This window comes from Rhinichthys klamathensis, unplaced genomic scaffold (genome assembly GCF_029890125.1).
Source record: "Rhinichthys klamathensis goyatoka isolate OS25496 unplaced genomic scaffold, OSU_Roscu_1.1 h1tg000341l_1, whole genome shotgun sequence".
In the NCBI taxonomy this organism is placed as follows: domain Eukaryota; kingdom Metazoa; phylum Chordata; class Actinopteri; order Cypriniformes; family Leuciscidae; genus Rhinichthys; species Rhinichthys klamathensis.
Genome location: NW_026606855.1, coordinates 1,228,751 through 1,244,159, shown reverse-complemented (window position 1 = coordinate 1,244,159; position 15,409 = coordinate 1,228,751). Strand labels below are relative to the sequence as shown.

The 15,409-nt window shown below is 36.9% G+C and overlaps 1 protein-coding gene across 12 annotated transcripts in view; it reads right to left on the bottom strand.

Moving 5' to 3' along the window:
• The window catches only part of myrf (myelin regulatory factor), a 40,713-nt gene that overhangs the window by 11,409 nt on the left and 13,895 nt on the right, over window positions 1-15,409 (bottom strand). For 7 of the 12 annotated variants that reach the window (XM_056272614.1, XM_056272613.1, XM_056272615.1 and 4 more), the window contains 13 exons: window positions 11,681-11,742; window positions 11,139-11,361; window positions 9,494-9,594; window positions 9,298-9,412; window positions 8,675-8,870; window positions 8,502-8,578; window positions 8,289-8,414; window positions 6,209-6,308; window positions 3,790-3,990; window positions 3,476-3,584; window positions 2,504-2,613; window positions 2,261-2,421; window positions 2,084-2,156 (listed from right to left, as the gene is read on the bottom strand). In XM_056272614.1, coding sequence (XP_056128589.1) covers window positions 2,084-2,156; window positions 2,261-2,421; window positions 2,504-2,613; window positions 3,476-3,584; window positions 3,790-3,990; window positions 6,209-6,308; window positions 8,289-8,414; window positions 8,502-8,578; window positions 8,675-8,870; window positions 9,298-9,412; window positions 9,494-9,594; window positions 11,139-11,361; window positions 11,681-11,742 — 1,654 coding nt within the window. The remainder of the gene's footprint in view (window positions 1-2,083; window positions 2,157-2,260; window positions 2,422-2,503; window positions 2,614-3,475; window positions 3,585-3,789; window positions 3,991-6,208; window positions 6,309-8,288; window positions 8,415-8,501; window positions 8,579-8,674; window positions 8,871-9,297; window positions 9,413-9,493; window positions 9,595-11,138; window positions 11,362-11,680; window positions 11,743-15,409) is intronic. The other 5 variants (XM_056272619.1, XM_056272621.1, XM_056272620.1 and 2 more) reach the window with 3 other exon arrangements.

Here is a 15,409-nt window from a genome sequence, read left to right as displayed (position 1 = left end):
CTCTCATCTCATATCTCTCACCTCATATCTCTCATCTCACACATCTCTCATCTCACACATCTCTCATCTCATATCTCTCACCTCATATCTCTCATCTCACACATCTCTCATCTCACACATCTCTCATCTCATATATCTCTCATCTCATTTATCTCTCATCTCACACATCTCTCATCTCACACATCTCTCATCTCATATATCTCTCATCTCACCTCATCTCATATATCTCTCATCTCACCTCATCTCATATATCTCTCATCTCATATATCTCTCATCTCATTTATCTCTCATCTCACACATCTCTCATCTCACACATCTCTCATCTCATATATCTCTCATCTCACCTCATCTCATCTCATATATCTCTCATCTCATCTCATATATCTCTCATCTCACACATCTCTCATCTCATTTATCTCTCATCTCACACATCTCTCATCTCACACATCTCTCATCTCATATATCTCTCATCTCATTTATCTCTCATCTCACACATCTCTCATCTCACACATCTCTCATCTCATATATCTCTTATCTCATTTATCTCTCATCTCATTTATCTCTCATCTCACACATCTCTCATCTCACACATCTCTCATCTCACACATCTCTCATCTCATTTATCTCTCATCTCACACATCTCTCATCTCACACATCTCTCATCTCATATATCTCTCATCTCACCTCATCTCATATATCTCTCATCTCATCTCATCTCATCTCATATATCTCTCATCTCACCTCATCTCATATATCTCTCATCTCACCTCATCTCATATATCTCTCATCTCATATATCTCATATATCTCTCATCTCATCTCATCTCACACATCTCTCATCTCATATATCTCTCATCTCATATATCTCTCATCTCATATATCTCTCATCTCACCTCATCTCATATATCTCTCATCTCACCTCATCTCATATATCTCTCATCTCATCTCATCTCACACATCTCTCATCTCATATATCTCTCATCTCATATATCTCTCATCTCACCTCATCTCATATATCTCTCATCTCACCTCATCTCATATATCTCTCATCTCATATATCTCTCATCTCACCTCATCTCATATATCTCTCATCTCACCTCATCTCATATATCTCTCATGTCATCTCATCTCATTTATTCCTCATCTCATCTAATCTCATATCTCATATATTTCTCATCTCATGTCGTGAGAAACGTTTACAGTGAGTGTAGAAATACATTTTCAGAAAGTTTTATTGCCGTGGTGTTTTTTGCATCATGGGATAGTGTGTTCTCCTGCATGAAAATCATTTTATATCAGAATTTTATTGCAGTCTTGTTGGGACAGGGTGGCCATCACCAACCATTCACAAATCCATCCATCTAGACCATCCATTGCAGCGCAGCATTCGTCAGTGAATACAACTATCGAAAAATGAGTCTTCATGTATTTCTAAACCCACTGTAAACATTTCTCTTCTTGAGCTTTGGTTAGGAGTGGCTGAAATGCAACTTTATGCACAACTGCCAGCCTGCATGGAGAGGTTCTTGAGACTCTAGAGAAACCAGCAGCTTTAAATAACCTCCCTGTTTGCTGCTCAACAGTGGCTTTTTTAATAGCTGCCCTTTTAATACAATTAATTGTTTGACAGAAACTTCCCTAATAAGCCTGGGTTCTTCTGTGCTTTAAAGCACTCACAAATCTTATGATAGTTCGATAATCATCGTTCATTTTTCGTAAAACATTAGTAGTTTTCATGCCTTTTGCAAGACATTGCACCATTTCATGCTTTTCATCTTCAGAAAGATCTTTCTTCCTCCCCATATTACATGAGAACTGTGACTTGCTTAATAATGTGGAACAATATATTTAAGTAGGTTTTCCATTGACCTAAGTAGACCTGGCAATTATTTAACAAACCTGTCTGAGATTGATACCAGTTATTAAAAAGATATGGGAAATAAAACAAAGAAATACTTTGAAATTTGAAAAACTAAAATCTGTATGTTTATTGTACTAAAATCCTACTGATTTGTCACTTTCATTATAAGTTGGAACACAATGTATGTATATTTTTAAAAGAGGTAGTCTGACTTAAATCATACCTTGCTTCCTGGCTTAGCTGTTTTTTTCTTGAGTGGACCACTTCCTGTTCTGCTAAAATAGCTTCCTGATTGGCTAGAAAAAAGGAGCAAATTTCTTCAGACTTCTTTACTTTGAATTAACTCAAACAGACTCACCTGTGAGTGCACAGCTTCATAAACACACACACACACACACACCTGACTGTGCCTCCACTGACGGAGCTCTTCATGCTGTCTAGCCGGCGCAGTTTGGCGAGTTTTCGGCTCCAGCGTTCGAGCTCATCAATGCGAGTCTCCAGATTATCAGTGAGTTTGCAGAGCTCCTTCACCGCTCCCACGTTCTCCATGAAGATCCGGTCCTGTAGCATCAAACACACACACATGAGAGGGAGGCAGAGAGACTGTGTGGGCATTTGTAGGAATGTGTGTGAGCGCTCGTACTTTATTGACCACCAGTAGATTAGGGATGGTCTCTCCGTTAGCACACACCACGTCTCCTCCCTCTTTCACAGCCTCCGGTAGAATCTGCTGGACCTCCTGAGCGATCACCCCTGATAACACACACACACACACACACACGTTACAAACTGTATATTCTCTCCCCTAACACTAACCCTACCCCTAAACCTACCCATCACACAAAACTTTTTCAAAAAACATCACTTAGTGTGATTTATAAGCTGTTTTCCTCATGGGGACCAAAAAATGTCCCCACAAGGACAAGGATTTCGAATATTGCCCCACACACACACACACACACACACACACACACACACACACACAAAAAGTTTCTGTTAAGCACTAGTTTTACAGTCCAAAATTACTAAATAGTGATTATAACGAAATAATCCTTTATGAATAAATCTCACAAAGTAATGTCTGGGTCACATTTCACCCCATAATCAAAAAGAGAATATAAAAAATATATATTTAGCAGTTTACTAAAATGAAAACTAAACTAAATAAAGCTGAAATAAAATAAGATAGAAATATTAAACTTAACTTTAAAAATTACAAACAAAAATTAGAAAGGTTGCCTGGGCAACTAACTGAAATAAATAAGTTTAAGTACTATTACTAAAACTGAAATAAAAGTGAAGTAAAGCTAAATATAAATGTTCATAGAAAACTAATAAAACAAAAGGACAATAGCACATAATTAAATTACTAAAACTTAAACTAAAATTAAAAACATAAAAATAAAAGCTACTACAAAATATAAATAAATTCTATAAAAAGAAAAATAATACTAAAATAACTGATGTTTAAGTAACATTATGCCATGAAAATTCTCATTACTGTCCGGACACAATGATAAGACTTAATGATTTTGATAGTCCTACAAATAAGCATAATTTTTTAATGCTAAATATTTCCCCCAGCTGGGGACTGGAGCTGATCTGGGGACAGTACCGGTCTCAGCAGTGGTATCGATGCCCACTGTGGCTGCAAACTCAGGCTTATACTGATAATGCACCAGCCTCATTTGAGAAATCCGCCTCAGGTTATCAGTGGTGTCCACCTGGAGAAAGAGAGAGAGAAAGAAAGTGAGAGCGATATTTGTGCATATATATGAGCAAAAATAGCTAAATTATTCCATTATCAAATGAAAACCATGATGAAAATAGTTTCAGGGCCAATTAAAAATGTTTTCTATTCCCCCACTGTTGGTAAGTGTGGCACAAAAGCAAGTTTGCGCCTTGTGTGTGAGATATGCATGCACACACCTCCTTCACATTCTCCTTGGTTCTAATGTCGGAAGGATGCACAAGGGACCCCATGACCTTCACATTGCCATGGACAACCAGGGCCTCGTCCGGCCGGTCCGTGTTGATGCCCACTCGACCGTGATGATACACACAGTCTTGCATCTGCCCTCTCTGCCACAACACTTCACTGTCACTCTCAAACTGACCTGGATTAGATGCCTGAGAGAAAGAAAGAGAGAGAGAGAGAGAGAGAGAGAGAGAGAGAGAGAGAGAGAGAGAGAGAGAGAGAGAGAGAGAGAGAGAGAGAGAGAGAGAGAGAGAGAGAGAGAGAGAGAGAGAGAGAGAGAGAGAGAAAGAACTAAGTAATAGAGCATTAATTTATGTAATTGGCTGGGAAGGGAAGGTCTTGTGTTACTGCAAATTCAGCTGATTTTTAAATAAATGTACACATAAAACTTTGAATACACATTTAGCATATAATCAAGATTAGGGATGCACTGATACCGATATTGGTATCGGTCCCGATATTGTAGTTGTTTTCGTTAAAATGTTCAGATACGCACTTCTGATTGCTGTTTGCACACTCAACACACATGCGTCATTTGGATTAAAACTAAATCATATACGTCCGTATAAAGATTAACTGTTGCATGATTTATGTATGAGTGCTTCACTACATTAGGACAGGAAAACGTCATGTGATCACTGTACCGCTACACTGGAGCAGCTCAGGATGTGCGCTGTGATATTAAATGAAAGATAAAATACAACAGAGCAACAGAATGAACGGAAAGTAACAGAAGCTTGTAGAATAGATATTTTTTTAACAGGCATACACCGCAAAAAATGATTTTCTTCTTCAATGTTTTTGTCTTATTTTCCATTACAAATATCTAAACATTCTTAAATTGTTGCCTTGTAGTTTTCACATTTGATGTGTTTATGTGGGTCTCTTTATGAGCTGTGTTTGTATATGTATTTGGATATGTGTTACATGTTCTATGTGTTCCTCATATGTAAAAAGGTACAAAGGATGTGTGAAAATGATTATCCCTATGGGACAATAAAGACTCTATCTATCTATCTATCTATCTATCTATCTATCTATCTATCTATCTATCTATCTATCTATCTATCTATCTATCTATCTATCTATCTATCATCTATCTATCTATCTATCTATCTATCTATCTATCATCTATCTATCTATCTTTCTGTCTATCTAACTATCTATCTATCTATCTATCTTTCTGTCTATCTAACTATCTATCTATCTATCTATCTATCTATCTATCTATCTATCTATCTATCTATCTATCTATCTTTCTGTCTATCTAACTATCTATCTATCTATCTATCTATCTATCTATCTATCTATCTATCTATCTATCTTTCTATCTATCTATCTTTCTGTCTATCTAACTATCTATCTATCTATCTATCTTTCTGTCTATCTAACTATCTATCTATCTATCTATCTATCTATCTATCTATCTATCTATCTATCTATCATCTATCTATCTATCTATCTATCTATCTATCTATCTATCTATCATCTATCTATCTATCTATCTATCTATCTATCTATCTATCTATCTATCTATCTATCTATCATCTATCTATCTATCTATCTATCTATCTATCTATCTATCAAAATACTTTTACTCAAGAAGCAAGATATTAAGTCTTGTTTTATGAAAAATGTATCAAAATTAAATGACTTTATGCTTTAATACAAGAAAAAATATCTACCAATGGGGTCAGAAAATAAACTTAATTTAAAGGATAAAGAAGTTTAGTTTTCTGATCTCATTGGTAGATATTTTTTCTTGTTTTGTGTAGTCAGTTAATTTTGATCATGTTTTTTTTTAGAAAACAAGCCGTGTTATCTGATGTCATTTTGCTTCTCAATCGTGATTTAAGAATGTTTAGACATTTGTACTGAAAAACAAAAGAAAGTGTAATCTTTGCAGTGTAATTAAGTGTGAAAATGACACCTATTTATTAAACAAATTGAGCCAATTAATATGGTTAATTTTCTTTTGGTTTCTCTACCTAATATTTGCAAAAATGGCAAATGAACTGAAAACATGTATTGGTAATCAGTATTGGCAAGTACTACAAAGTACTTGGTTTCGTACTCTTTCTGGAAAAAGTGGTATCAGTGCATTCCTAATAAAGATTTATTACTGCATCAGAATTTTCAATAAGAATAAAAAGTAAAAAATGCCATTAAAAAAACAAATACACAAAAAAACATTGAAATAAAGAGGCAAGAAATCAAAAATAGATGCAAACAAAGTCAGGAGCATAAAAACGAATCATTTGAGCACCGCAGACTGTAACAGTAATAGTGATTGGTCAGAGGCGGATAATTGACACACAGAAACAGGCTGTGATTGGAGGAGGTCGGTCAGACAGACACGACCAGACTGACAGCGGTTACCCTGACGATGATCCTCTCGGAGACGTGAGCCGCCACCGTGAAGCTCTGACTGTGACTCTGAGCCTGAAGAGCAACTACCAGCATGAAGTACCTACACAAACACAAACACAAACACAAACACAAACACAAATGTCTTTAATGAGGAATCAAAAGAGCTTTAGAAGACCCTTTCCGTGCTATTTTGACCTTACGTAATATCTATGGACACAGTATTAGTGACTCGCTGACAATTTTACAGTAATAAAACTGTATGTTTTTTTATGTATTAACTCTTTCCCTGCCATTGACGTAATTTTAGCTAGAATAAAACATTTGGTTACACTTTCTATGAAGCCCATGCTTATAATGAATTATAGCTCTATTTATACTTATTACTATTCTATAAATATATTTATAAAGACTCATTAAGACCTATACTGCGTTATAAGAACAGTTATAGTTACATTTATATACTTTTTTATAATTACTTATAATTCATGCATTTGCTTTTTCAATGTGCATGCTCATAATCCATTATACACTGATTTATAAGTATTAATTAGTTACAATGACTTTTTAGTAATTCAGATTCATTTCTGTCAAATAAGTGAATGTATTGTTATTAATAGCCGTGCTGTGTTCTTATAAATACTAATTTTGAGTGATACCGTTACTAACCTCTATAAATGCATCATTGATGGCTTTAATTAAAGTGATGGATGCAATTTTCCCAAAGCAAATGTTAAGAAATAATGAAGATGTGCTCTATACATTTTTTTTTTTTTTTTTTTTTTTTTAAATGTAAATATGAACAATAATTCCTGTAATAAAATAATGGGGGAAAATACAGAAATCCTTAATACAAACGGTTGAAAAAGGTATCTTTTTAATACTTTACATATAAGTAAGTATAAAAGGGGCTACAATTAATTATAAGCATGGACTTCATAGAAAGTGTTACCAAACTTTTTGTTGTTGTTTAAAAGCAGAGGGTCTGTTCTTTCTTTTGATATATTGAATGTTCACATACAACAAAATATTCTGGGGGCCATGAAACTTTTGTGAAAATGATCAAAAATGCAACGGTGGGCAACTTTTTTCAAAAACGCTGGCAGGGAAAGAGTTAAAGGGTTAGTTCACCGAAAAAATAAAAATGATTTTGAATTTGAATTTTTGGGTGAACTAACCCTTTAAGTACTTTTGTCTGTGGTAATCAGATACAGGTGTCATGCAGTGCTTGAAGTGGGGGGAAAAAGGTGCCGGTACTCTCTTGCATTGGCAAATCATGACATTTGAAATTTCTACAGTGAAAAACAAAACTTGGAAATATTGCTGGTACAACAACAACTTATTGTTATTTATTAACAACATAAATGTATTTAGACAAGTCGTGTGTGTGTGCGTGCGTGTGTGCGCGCATTTATTTACAAAGAAACATTCTCTTTTTAGAAGTTGCTCATTAATAAACTTGATTCTTGAAGTTTGTTAAGATGGGAGATATACAACAATTACATGTAAATGGTAAACAACAAAAACAACCAAGAAAACAGCTCTGATATTGTCTTTTCAGTCATATGTTTACAAGACAGCAAACATAAAAAAAAAAGTAAACTCGGGTTTGATTTGGGCATGTCTGTGTAGGCTATTACATAAACTAAAAGAAAGCTTATATTCTGACTAGTTTGCTCGTTTTATTTATTAATAAAACATATAGTTTTACCCAAACTGAATAATTAAGACAAGTTTAAATGGCTAAATCTTGTATAAATATTTTTATGAGTCTTCATTTTTCTTTTCTGACGTAGCCTACTCCAGTTCATGTTTAAACATAGACATGCAAATTATGTGCATTTTGGGCACTTTTTGTGTGAAATCATATTTATTTTCTCCATCAAAAGTGTGCTTTGCTTTCACTTTAAATGTCGTGAGTAGCACAACAATAGACTCGGCGCCGAACCCCCGCTTCGCTGCTCACGCGACGCTCCTCCTCGCGGTGTGAATGCACTCATTGATTAACGCAAGCCGAAAAAAATAAAAATACCGGTGAGTACCGCCCCACTTCGAGCACTGGTGTCATGGCCATATTTCATACCTCTGGTCGGGGTTCGGCTTGCCTTTCTTCCTCATGTTATTGGCTGTGGTCTCGCTGAAGTGGAGACGACCCACCGTTACCTTTGTAACCTGCTCTGGCGGCAATGTCACTCTGTAAAACAAATGGCTAACATTTATGTTACATGCCTCAAATCCAGACGCTTAACATGTGATATTTCACAGAAACTCCCACAACTGGTGTAAAAAGACTTACAACACTGGTTTAAAGGGTCTTTTGCTCCGGTCAGACTGTGACTGTTCCACATTGATGGACTGATTCATTGCTTCCAACTGGAAGATACGTAGATAAACACATGCTACATTATGCAAGAGTTTCTAAACATAAGTAGCAGTAGTTATGACTGGTTTTCTGGTTGTTTGACTCACCTTGACCCCATTGAGTTTCATGTAAAAGCATTCGATGGGCTGCAGCCCCTCACTGGTCTTCACGTATTTGGGATCTCCCGGCATTCCTATGTACACGGTCACCTGGAAGTGGTTCTTCTTCTGACACACAAATGCATCGTCAGCCAAGGAGAAGTTGAAACCCTTATCTGCGTCCACCCTATAGGTAGGCATCGGACTGGAGAGGCAGAAAGAGAGAAAGAGAAAGAAAACAGCATGGAGAGGGTGTAAAACTTAAAAACTTAATGTGTGTTTATCATAAAACTTACTAAGAATAACCCAAATTCGGAGCTAATTTTTTAGTTTGTTATCGTTGACCTTAAGTCATGCCATTTGTTCATGATCTTTCTCTCAGTTCGTCCTCATTCCTCTCTCTTGTAAGCCAGATCTCTGCTCTTGCTCTACCTCCTACACACTGCTCACCTCATAGGAATTCCCTGGCCGCTACCATCCATTTCTCTCTCTTTTTCTATCTCTTTTAGTACAGCCTGATACCTCCCTATACCCCATTAAATCCCAAACACACACTTTTGCCCTCAGTGTATTTCTCATTCCTCCGTCATAAATCTAAGTGCAGAGGTGTGTAGGATTAGAGCAGCACCCACAGTTCTTTCCCATTGGAGTCGTACAACATAGTCCATTTGTTCTGCTGGTGCGCCTGCCACTTTATGCACTGATAGTTTGGATCCAGGTATGAGTTTTCTGCATCCTGCATCAAACCTGTGAAAGCATGAATGCTCAAACATCATATAGTGCTGAAAATGCAACCGTGCTTGTGTACCTGTGTGTGTGTGTGTGTACCTGGCTCTTGCTTGATGATGCCCGTGAGTATCTGGGAGTTGAGAGTGCCGTTGGGAGAGTCTGAATGTTTTCTCTTCTTTGCCGGATGTACAGGAATCCCACTGGAGAAACACAAAGCATGCATTTGTTGATGTGGATAATTTTGACCTTTGACTCTGCTGGTGCATCTCTACCGAAGTGGTTCTCAACCAGGGGTCCGGGGCTCACTAAGGGGCAAAATGTGGGGGACCGCACCAAAATGTCAAGGGGACCGCAGGATTACTTATTATATTTAAATAATCCAACTCTAAATTAATCTAAATTAAAATGCTTAAAAAACACACTGAATATGACTGTGACTGCTGAAAAATAAATAAAATAAAATAAAATAAAATAAAATAAAATAAAATAAAATAAAATAAAATAAAATACTAAAACCAGCTGGCTGGGGCTCACTAATGACATAAAAGCATTTTAATGAATAAATTGTTATTAATATATTGAAATAATCTAACTAAATTAAAATGCTAAAAAAAAGACATAAAATCAAGATACAAATTATTTTTTAGACTGCAACAGTACTGCTGAATGTGAAATTAAATAATTATTTTTTGTTTTTATTCATTTTAATAACTTGGAATAACGCCAAATTGTTGTAAAATAACATATTTATGTATGTATTTAAAATGTATTAAAAAGTTTAGCATTTCTTAAAATCTCAGAGGGTCCTTCAAGTAAATACAGTGCTTCCTCTAGGATTTTTTCCAGCCGTGGTGGCAGGCCCATTTCGCCAGGGGGAGGGGGCGTGGCCGATGAGTGATATTCCCATTGGTCACGCCCCCTTATCCCAGGTGTTTAAACCTCCCCTAAGCATTATAACATGAAAGCCGCCAATAAGAGTGGCAAAGCGATTATGCGCATCGCGTGCGCAGAGTGATGCACTTGAAGCAACGCGAAGTCACAGCGCGCAGCGCTTCGCATTGAAAAGTTTAAAGCACAAAGCGAAGAGAAGAGATTATATCTATCTATGCTTAATGTATTCTATCTATGCAACAGTTTATTGAGCCTTTTCAGTTAACTTACATGCATGAAGAACAATTCATATCGCTCTCTACTCTAGTGCTGTAGTAACAGACACCCGGCAGAAGGGAATATGATTTAGAAAGCGCTATAAACTCCAGCAAGATAAAGTAATTTTATGCAAACTATAGACCTTTATCTACAAATAAAGTATAATAATGGGAACATTGATCTTGAAGAGAGTGTCGTCGTGTTACTGTCGTAAACCGAACGCGACGCGCTGTTTGAATGCTGAATGGAGAATGACTGAGGAGAGATGAGTTTCCATTAACTTTAACTTAACGACTTAAATATACATTTTTACCTCACATTATGCTATTGAATGACTTTAGAAGTCTTGGAATATAGTGCGAAAACTTTATGGTGCTTTACGATGTTTTGTATGCCTTTAGTGGGGCTTAAAAATAACACATATAATATCGGACCGAGAAGCTGCAGCCGGGATGATTTTAGGTGTGGCGGCCCGCCACGGCAGAATGAATGTAGCGGAAACACTGAAATAATTTTGTTTAATAAGTAAAGTCCCCAGATCTCTAAAAAATCAATCTCTGAGTGATAAAATGTTCCTCAGATTCTCTCTTCTTACTCTGGTCCTTGTGGATGTTGCAGGAGTTGATGAAGCATCTGACTCTGTTGAATGTCTCCGCCCCCGCCGCTGGTTGGACCAATCGGATACTGCGTGATCATGGGCTCTGGCTTAAGGTACATGTCCCGGTGCATGCTGGGATAGAGGGGGTGTGTGGGGAGAGGTGGAGGACTGGTCATGTGACACATGTTTTCGGGCGTCATTGTCCTGAGCATGTGCGAATCTGGGAAGGAAAAATAAAAAGCAGACAATCATTTTTTTATATTTCCTTAATTCATATATATTTCATCACCTCGACATCATGCCAATAGTACACTCCTTTATTAATAAGCACAAAAAAATGAACAAATTCCAGCAGTTAGCTGTGTTAAATAAATGTCGATAAATGTCCACATTTATCGACATTTATATATTTAAAACTAAAAGAATAACTAAACGACTTTCTGTTAATGTTTTTTGAACCTTTAATAACTTGCAATCTTGATAATTTCCACTCACTGAAATTCGATTAACATTAAATCATTGAGGTGGATTGAACTTACCGTTGGCTTGCTGGGGTGAATACGGCTCTGAGCTGGAGTCTGGAGGGGACTCGGGTAGCGTTCTGCAAAAATAATAACATTAAATGCAATTTATGTACATTAAACACATTAAATACCCAACAACATGAGTGAGTCAGCTAAGATTTTGGGAGGTTGCACGTTTTTTTTCTTCTTGTTTTAGGTGAAAAAAATCGTCCTCACCTCTTTAATGCATGTCTGTGGGATTTTTTTCACCTGTTTTATAATCCAGCAAGTGAAAATGGTGCATCTGATCACTAGCAGCATAACAGCACACCTCTCCTCAAGACACACGATTTGAGGAATCATTCAAACGGGGGCAGGACGATACACACGCTGAAGTTGAACAATTAAAAGTGATGCCTTTGCATTGCATGCACCACTAAACATTCAAGCACTGTAGTGAATCAGTTCTTGTTTTAATTGGAAACCCATCAAAAAGCTCACTAACAACATAACTGCTGCCTCCTTTTGGGCAACATTATAAAAGAGCTTTACTGATTGCACAATTCCTCACAGGATATCAGGCCTGACCCATTCATCTAATGTCTCAGCGCTTATTCCCAGTTCACTCCTACGTCTGTCTTACTCAGCCTTTAGTAGGAAACTAAGTGGGTTTTACAAGTCTGACGCAGATTTAGGGCTGGACGTTTATTACTAAAAATTGTACGTTCACATACAAATCTCTTTGTTATATTAATATTTGTCATATTCAGTGGTGGACAGCAACGAAGTATTTTGACTTAGTTACTTTACTTAAGTAAATTTTTTAAGTAATTGTACTTTACTGGAGTATTTTTATTTTGAGAGACTTTTACTTTTACTTCAATACATTGCACCGCGTAATATCATACTTTTTTACTCTACTACGTTTCATAAAAACACATCGTTACTTGTCATTTTAAACTGAAGAAATCGTCAGGTGCTCCGGGACGCAATCGCAGTGTCCGATTCGTGAACGAGCTGATTCTTCTCAATGAACCTGTTAAATCCATTAAAGGGATAGTTCACCGAAAAAATTTAAATTCTGTCAGTAATTACTCGCCCTCATGTTGTTCCAACCCCGTAAGACTTTCGTTCATCTTCGGAACACAAATTAAGATATTTTTTATTAAATCTGAGAGCTGGATCACTCCTCCATAAGCTTCTTAAAGGGTAACTAAACCCCTGGTCAGAGCCTGACTCCACCCACTGGCAATATTTGAAAAATGCTGGAAAAGTGGGCAGAGCCCAGCGGAGATAGAGGGGATGAACGGATACTCTATCCTGATCGTTTTCAATACTCGCAATTCCAACTCCTCACTCGCTACAGTGGTTTTGACGAAACAATATGGTTTTTATACTGCCATGGACGTGGTAGCTCGTACCAAGGGCGTGGTGAGCTGAAACCTGCTTACGTCAGCTCTCACCGCTACCGTCACGAACTACCGCAAAAATCCAATAGGAAAATTGAACTGCAGTAGTCACCGTTCAACCTGAAGAGGGCAGCACTCAGACGTTTTTACACCATATATTGTAGAATAAAACACTTTATACCCAAATGTCAAAAAAGTTACTCGAATCAATGAACAGCACTAATAAAGCCCCAGTCTTACAGATCATTAACTAAAAAAAGTTGGTTTAGTGTTTAGTTACCCTTTAAGGGATCGAAACTGACCGGCCCAAAAGTTATTAAAGACATCGTTAAAATAGTCCGAGTGACTACAGTGGCTCAATCTTAAGTTTATCAAGCGACGAGAATACTTTTTGTGCGCAAAAAACAAACAAAAATAACGACTTTATTCAACTATTCATTTCCTTCTCTGTGGGCCTTGATATTTCACGTAGTGATATTGCGCAAAGCTTCTAGGTTGTACGTCACGCATCACACACATGACCAGCGTCGGCCAATAGTGAGCCTACGTGTGACGTGCAACCTAGAAGCTTTGCGCAATATCACTACGTGAACTATCTCGAGGCCCACAGAGAAGGAAATGAATAGTTGAATAAAGTCGTTATTTTTGTTTGTTTTTTGCGCACAAAAAGTATTCTCGTCGCTTGATAAACTTAAGGTTGAGCCACTGTAGTCACTCGGACTATTTTAACGATGTCTTTCATAACTTTTCTGGGCCGGTCAGTTTCGATCCCTTAAGAAGCCTATGGAGGAGTGATCCAGCTCTCAGATTTAATCAAAAATATCTTAATTTGTGTTCCGAAGATGAACAAAAGTCTTAAGGGGAACAACATGAGGGCGAGTAATTACTGACAGAGTTTTCATTTTTGAGTGAACTAACCCTTTAAATCAGTTGACAAATCGCACCGAACGATTCATTTGCGAATTGGACTGTTCTCGAGTCAACAATGATTTAATGATCCGTTCAGAGCGAGTCTCCTGTTAATTCACAAGTCTGACTCAAAACGAGCCAAGAACTGGAAGATTTACGGAGTTTGAGTGTGCGCGCGACGAAAGGTAAGTTACAAATGACGAATTTTAGGATTTATTATTGTACATTAAATCATATTTTAGTCACAACTTTCAGTTGTTTGTAAACTAAATCTGCTGTAAAAGGGTGAGCTGCATGTCCATATCACAATCTTAACGGTCTTAAAAAAAACACACACACAACATAACATTAAAATAACACAAATTGTTGCATTTGGATTCTTCCACACAGTTTCATATGATATAAAAATAGTATGTTTGCATAGCGTTCTTTTTAAAATGTAATGCATTTAGCCCTATGTGACGTGTTTTTATTGTTTGTCAACACACATTTCATATTATGTATCTGCATTCACTAATACTAATACTGACTAGTGCTGGCTACTGACAGCTCATAATTCATCATTTTAATTTTGAACAATAGGATTTTATAAAATATATAATATAAAATCAATGCAAAGTATATACAAAATAAACATTAATTGATTAGTACTTTTTATTTTTAATACCTAAGTACACTTAAGTAAATATCAAGTACGTTTGTACTTTTACTCAAGTAAAGTTGGAAAGGAGTATAAAGGAATAACTGAATTAAACATGAATATTCTGTCATCATTTACTCGCCCTCAAGTTGTTCTTCTGCTGAACACAAAAGTGTCGGTAACCAAACAGTTGATGTAGCCCATTGACTCCCATAGTATTTTTTCCCCTGCTATGGAAGTCAATGGGGACCATTAACTGTCTGGTAACCAACATTCTTCAAAATATCTTCCTCTGTGTTCAACAGAAGAAAGAAAATCATACAGGTTTGAAACAACTTGAGGGCGAGTAAATGATGACTCGTAAATTAAAAAAAAGTTTTTCCTTTAAAACTCTAACTGGAGTAATATTTTATTAGGGTATGTGTACTTTTACTCAAGCACTTGATTTGTGTACTTCGTCCATCACTGGTCATATTTATGTTAGGGATGTCCCGATCCGATCACGCGATCGGAAATCGGGCCCGATCACGTGGTTTCAGACTCGTTCGGAATCGGACGTAACCTCCCGATCAGGACTCGGATATATGTAAATTAGGGGTGTGACGGTACATGTATTCGTAATTATTGAACCGTTTCGGTACGAGGCTTCCGGTTCGGTACGCATACAAACCGAACGATTCCTAGGACCATTTTTCCTGCAGACAAAATCCGCGCTGGCGCGATCACCACAGCGTTGCGCAACATCAAATGGCAAACGTAATGAAAGCGGAACGAAACTGCGCTACTCATTATATTGTGCTTCACAGA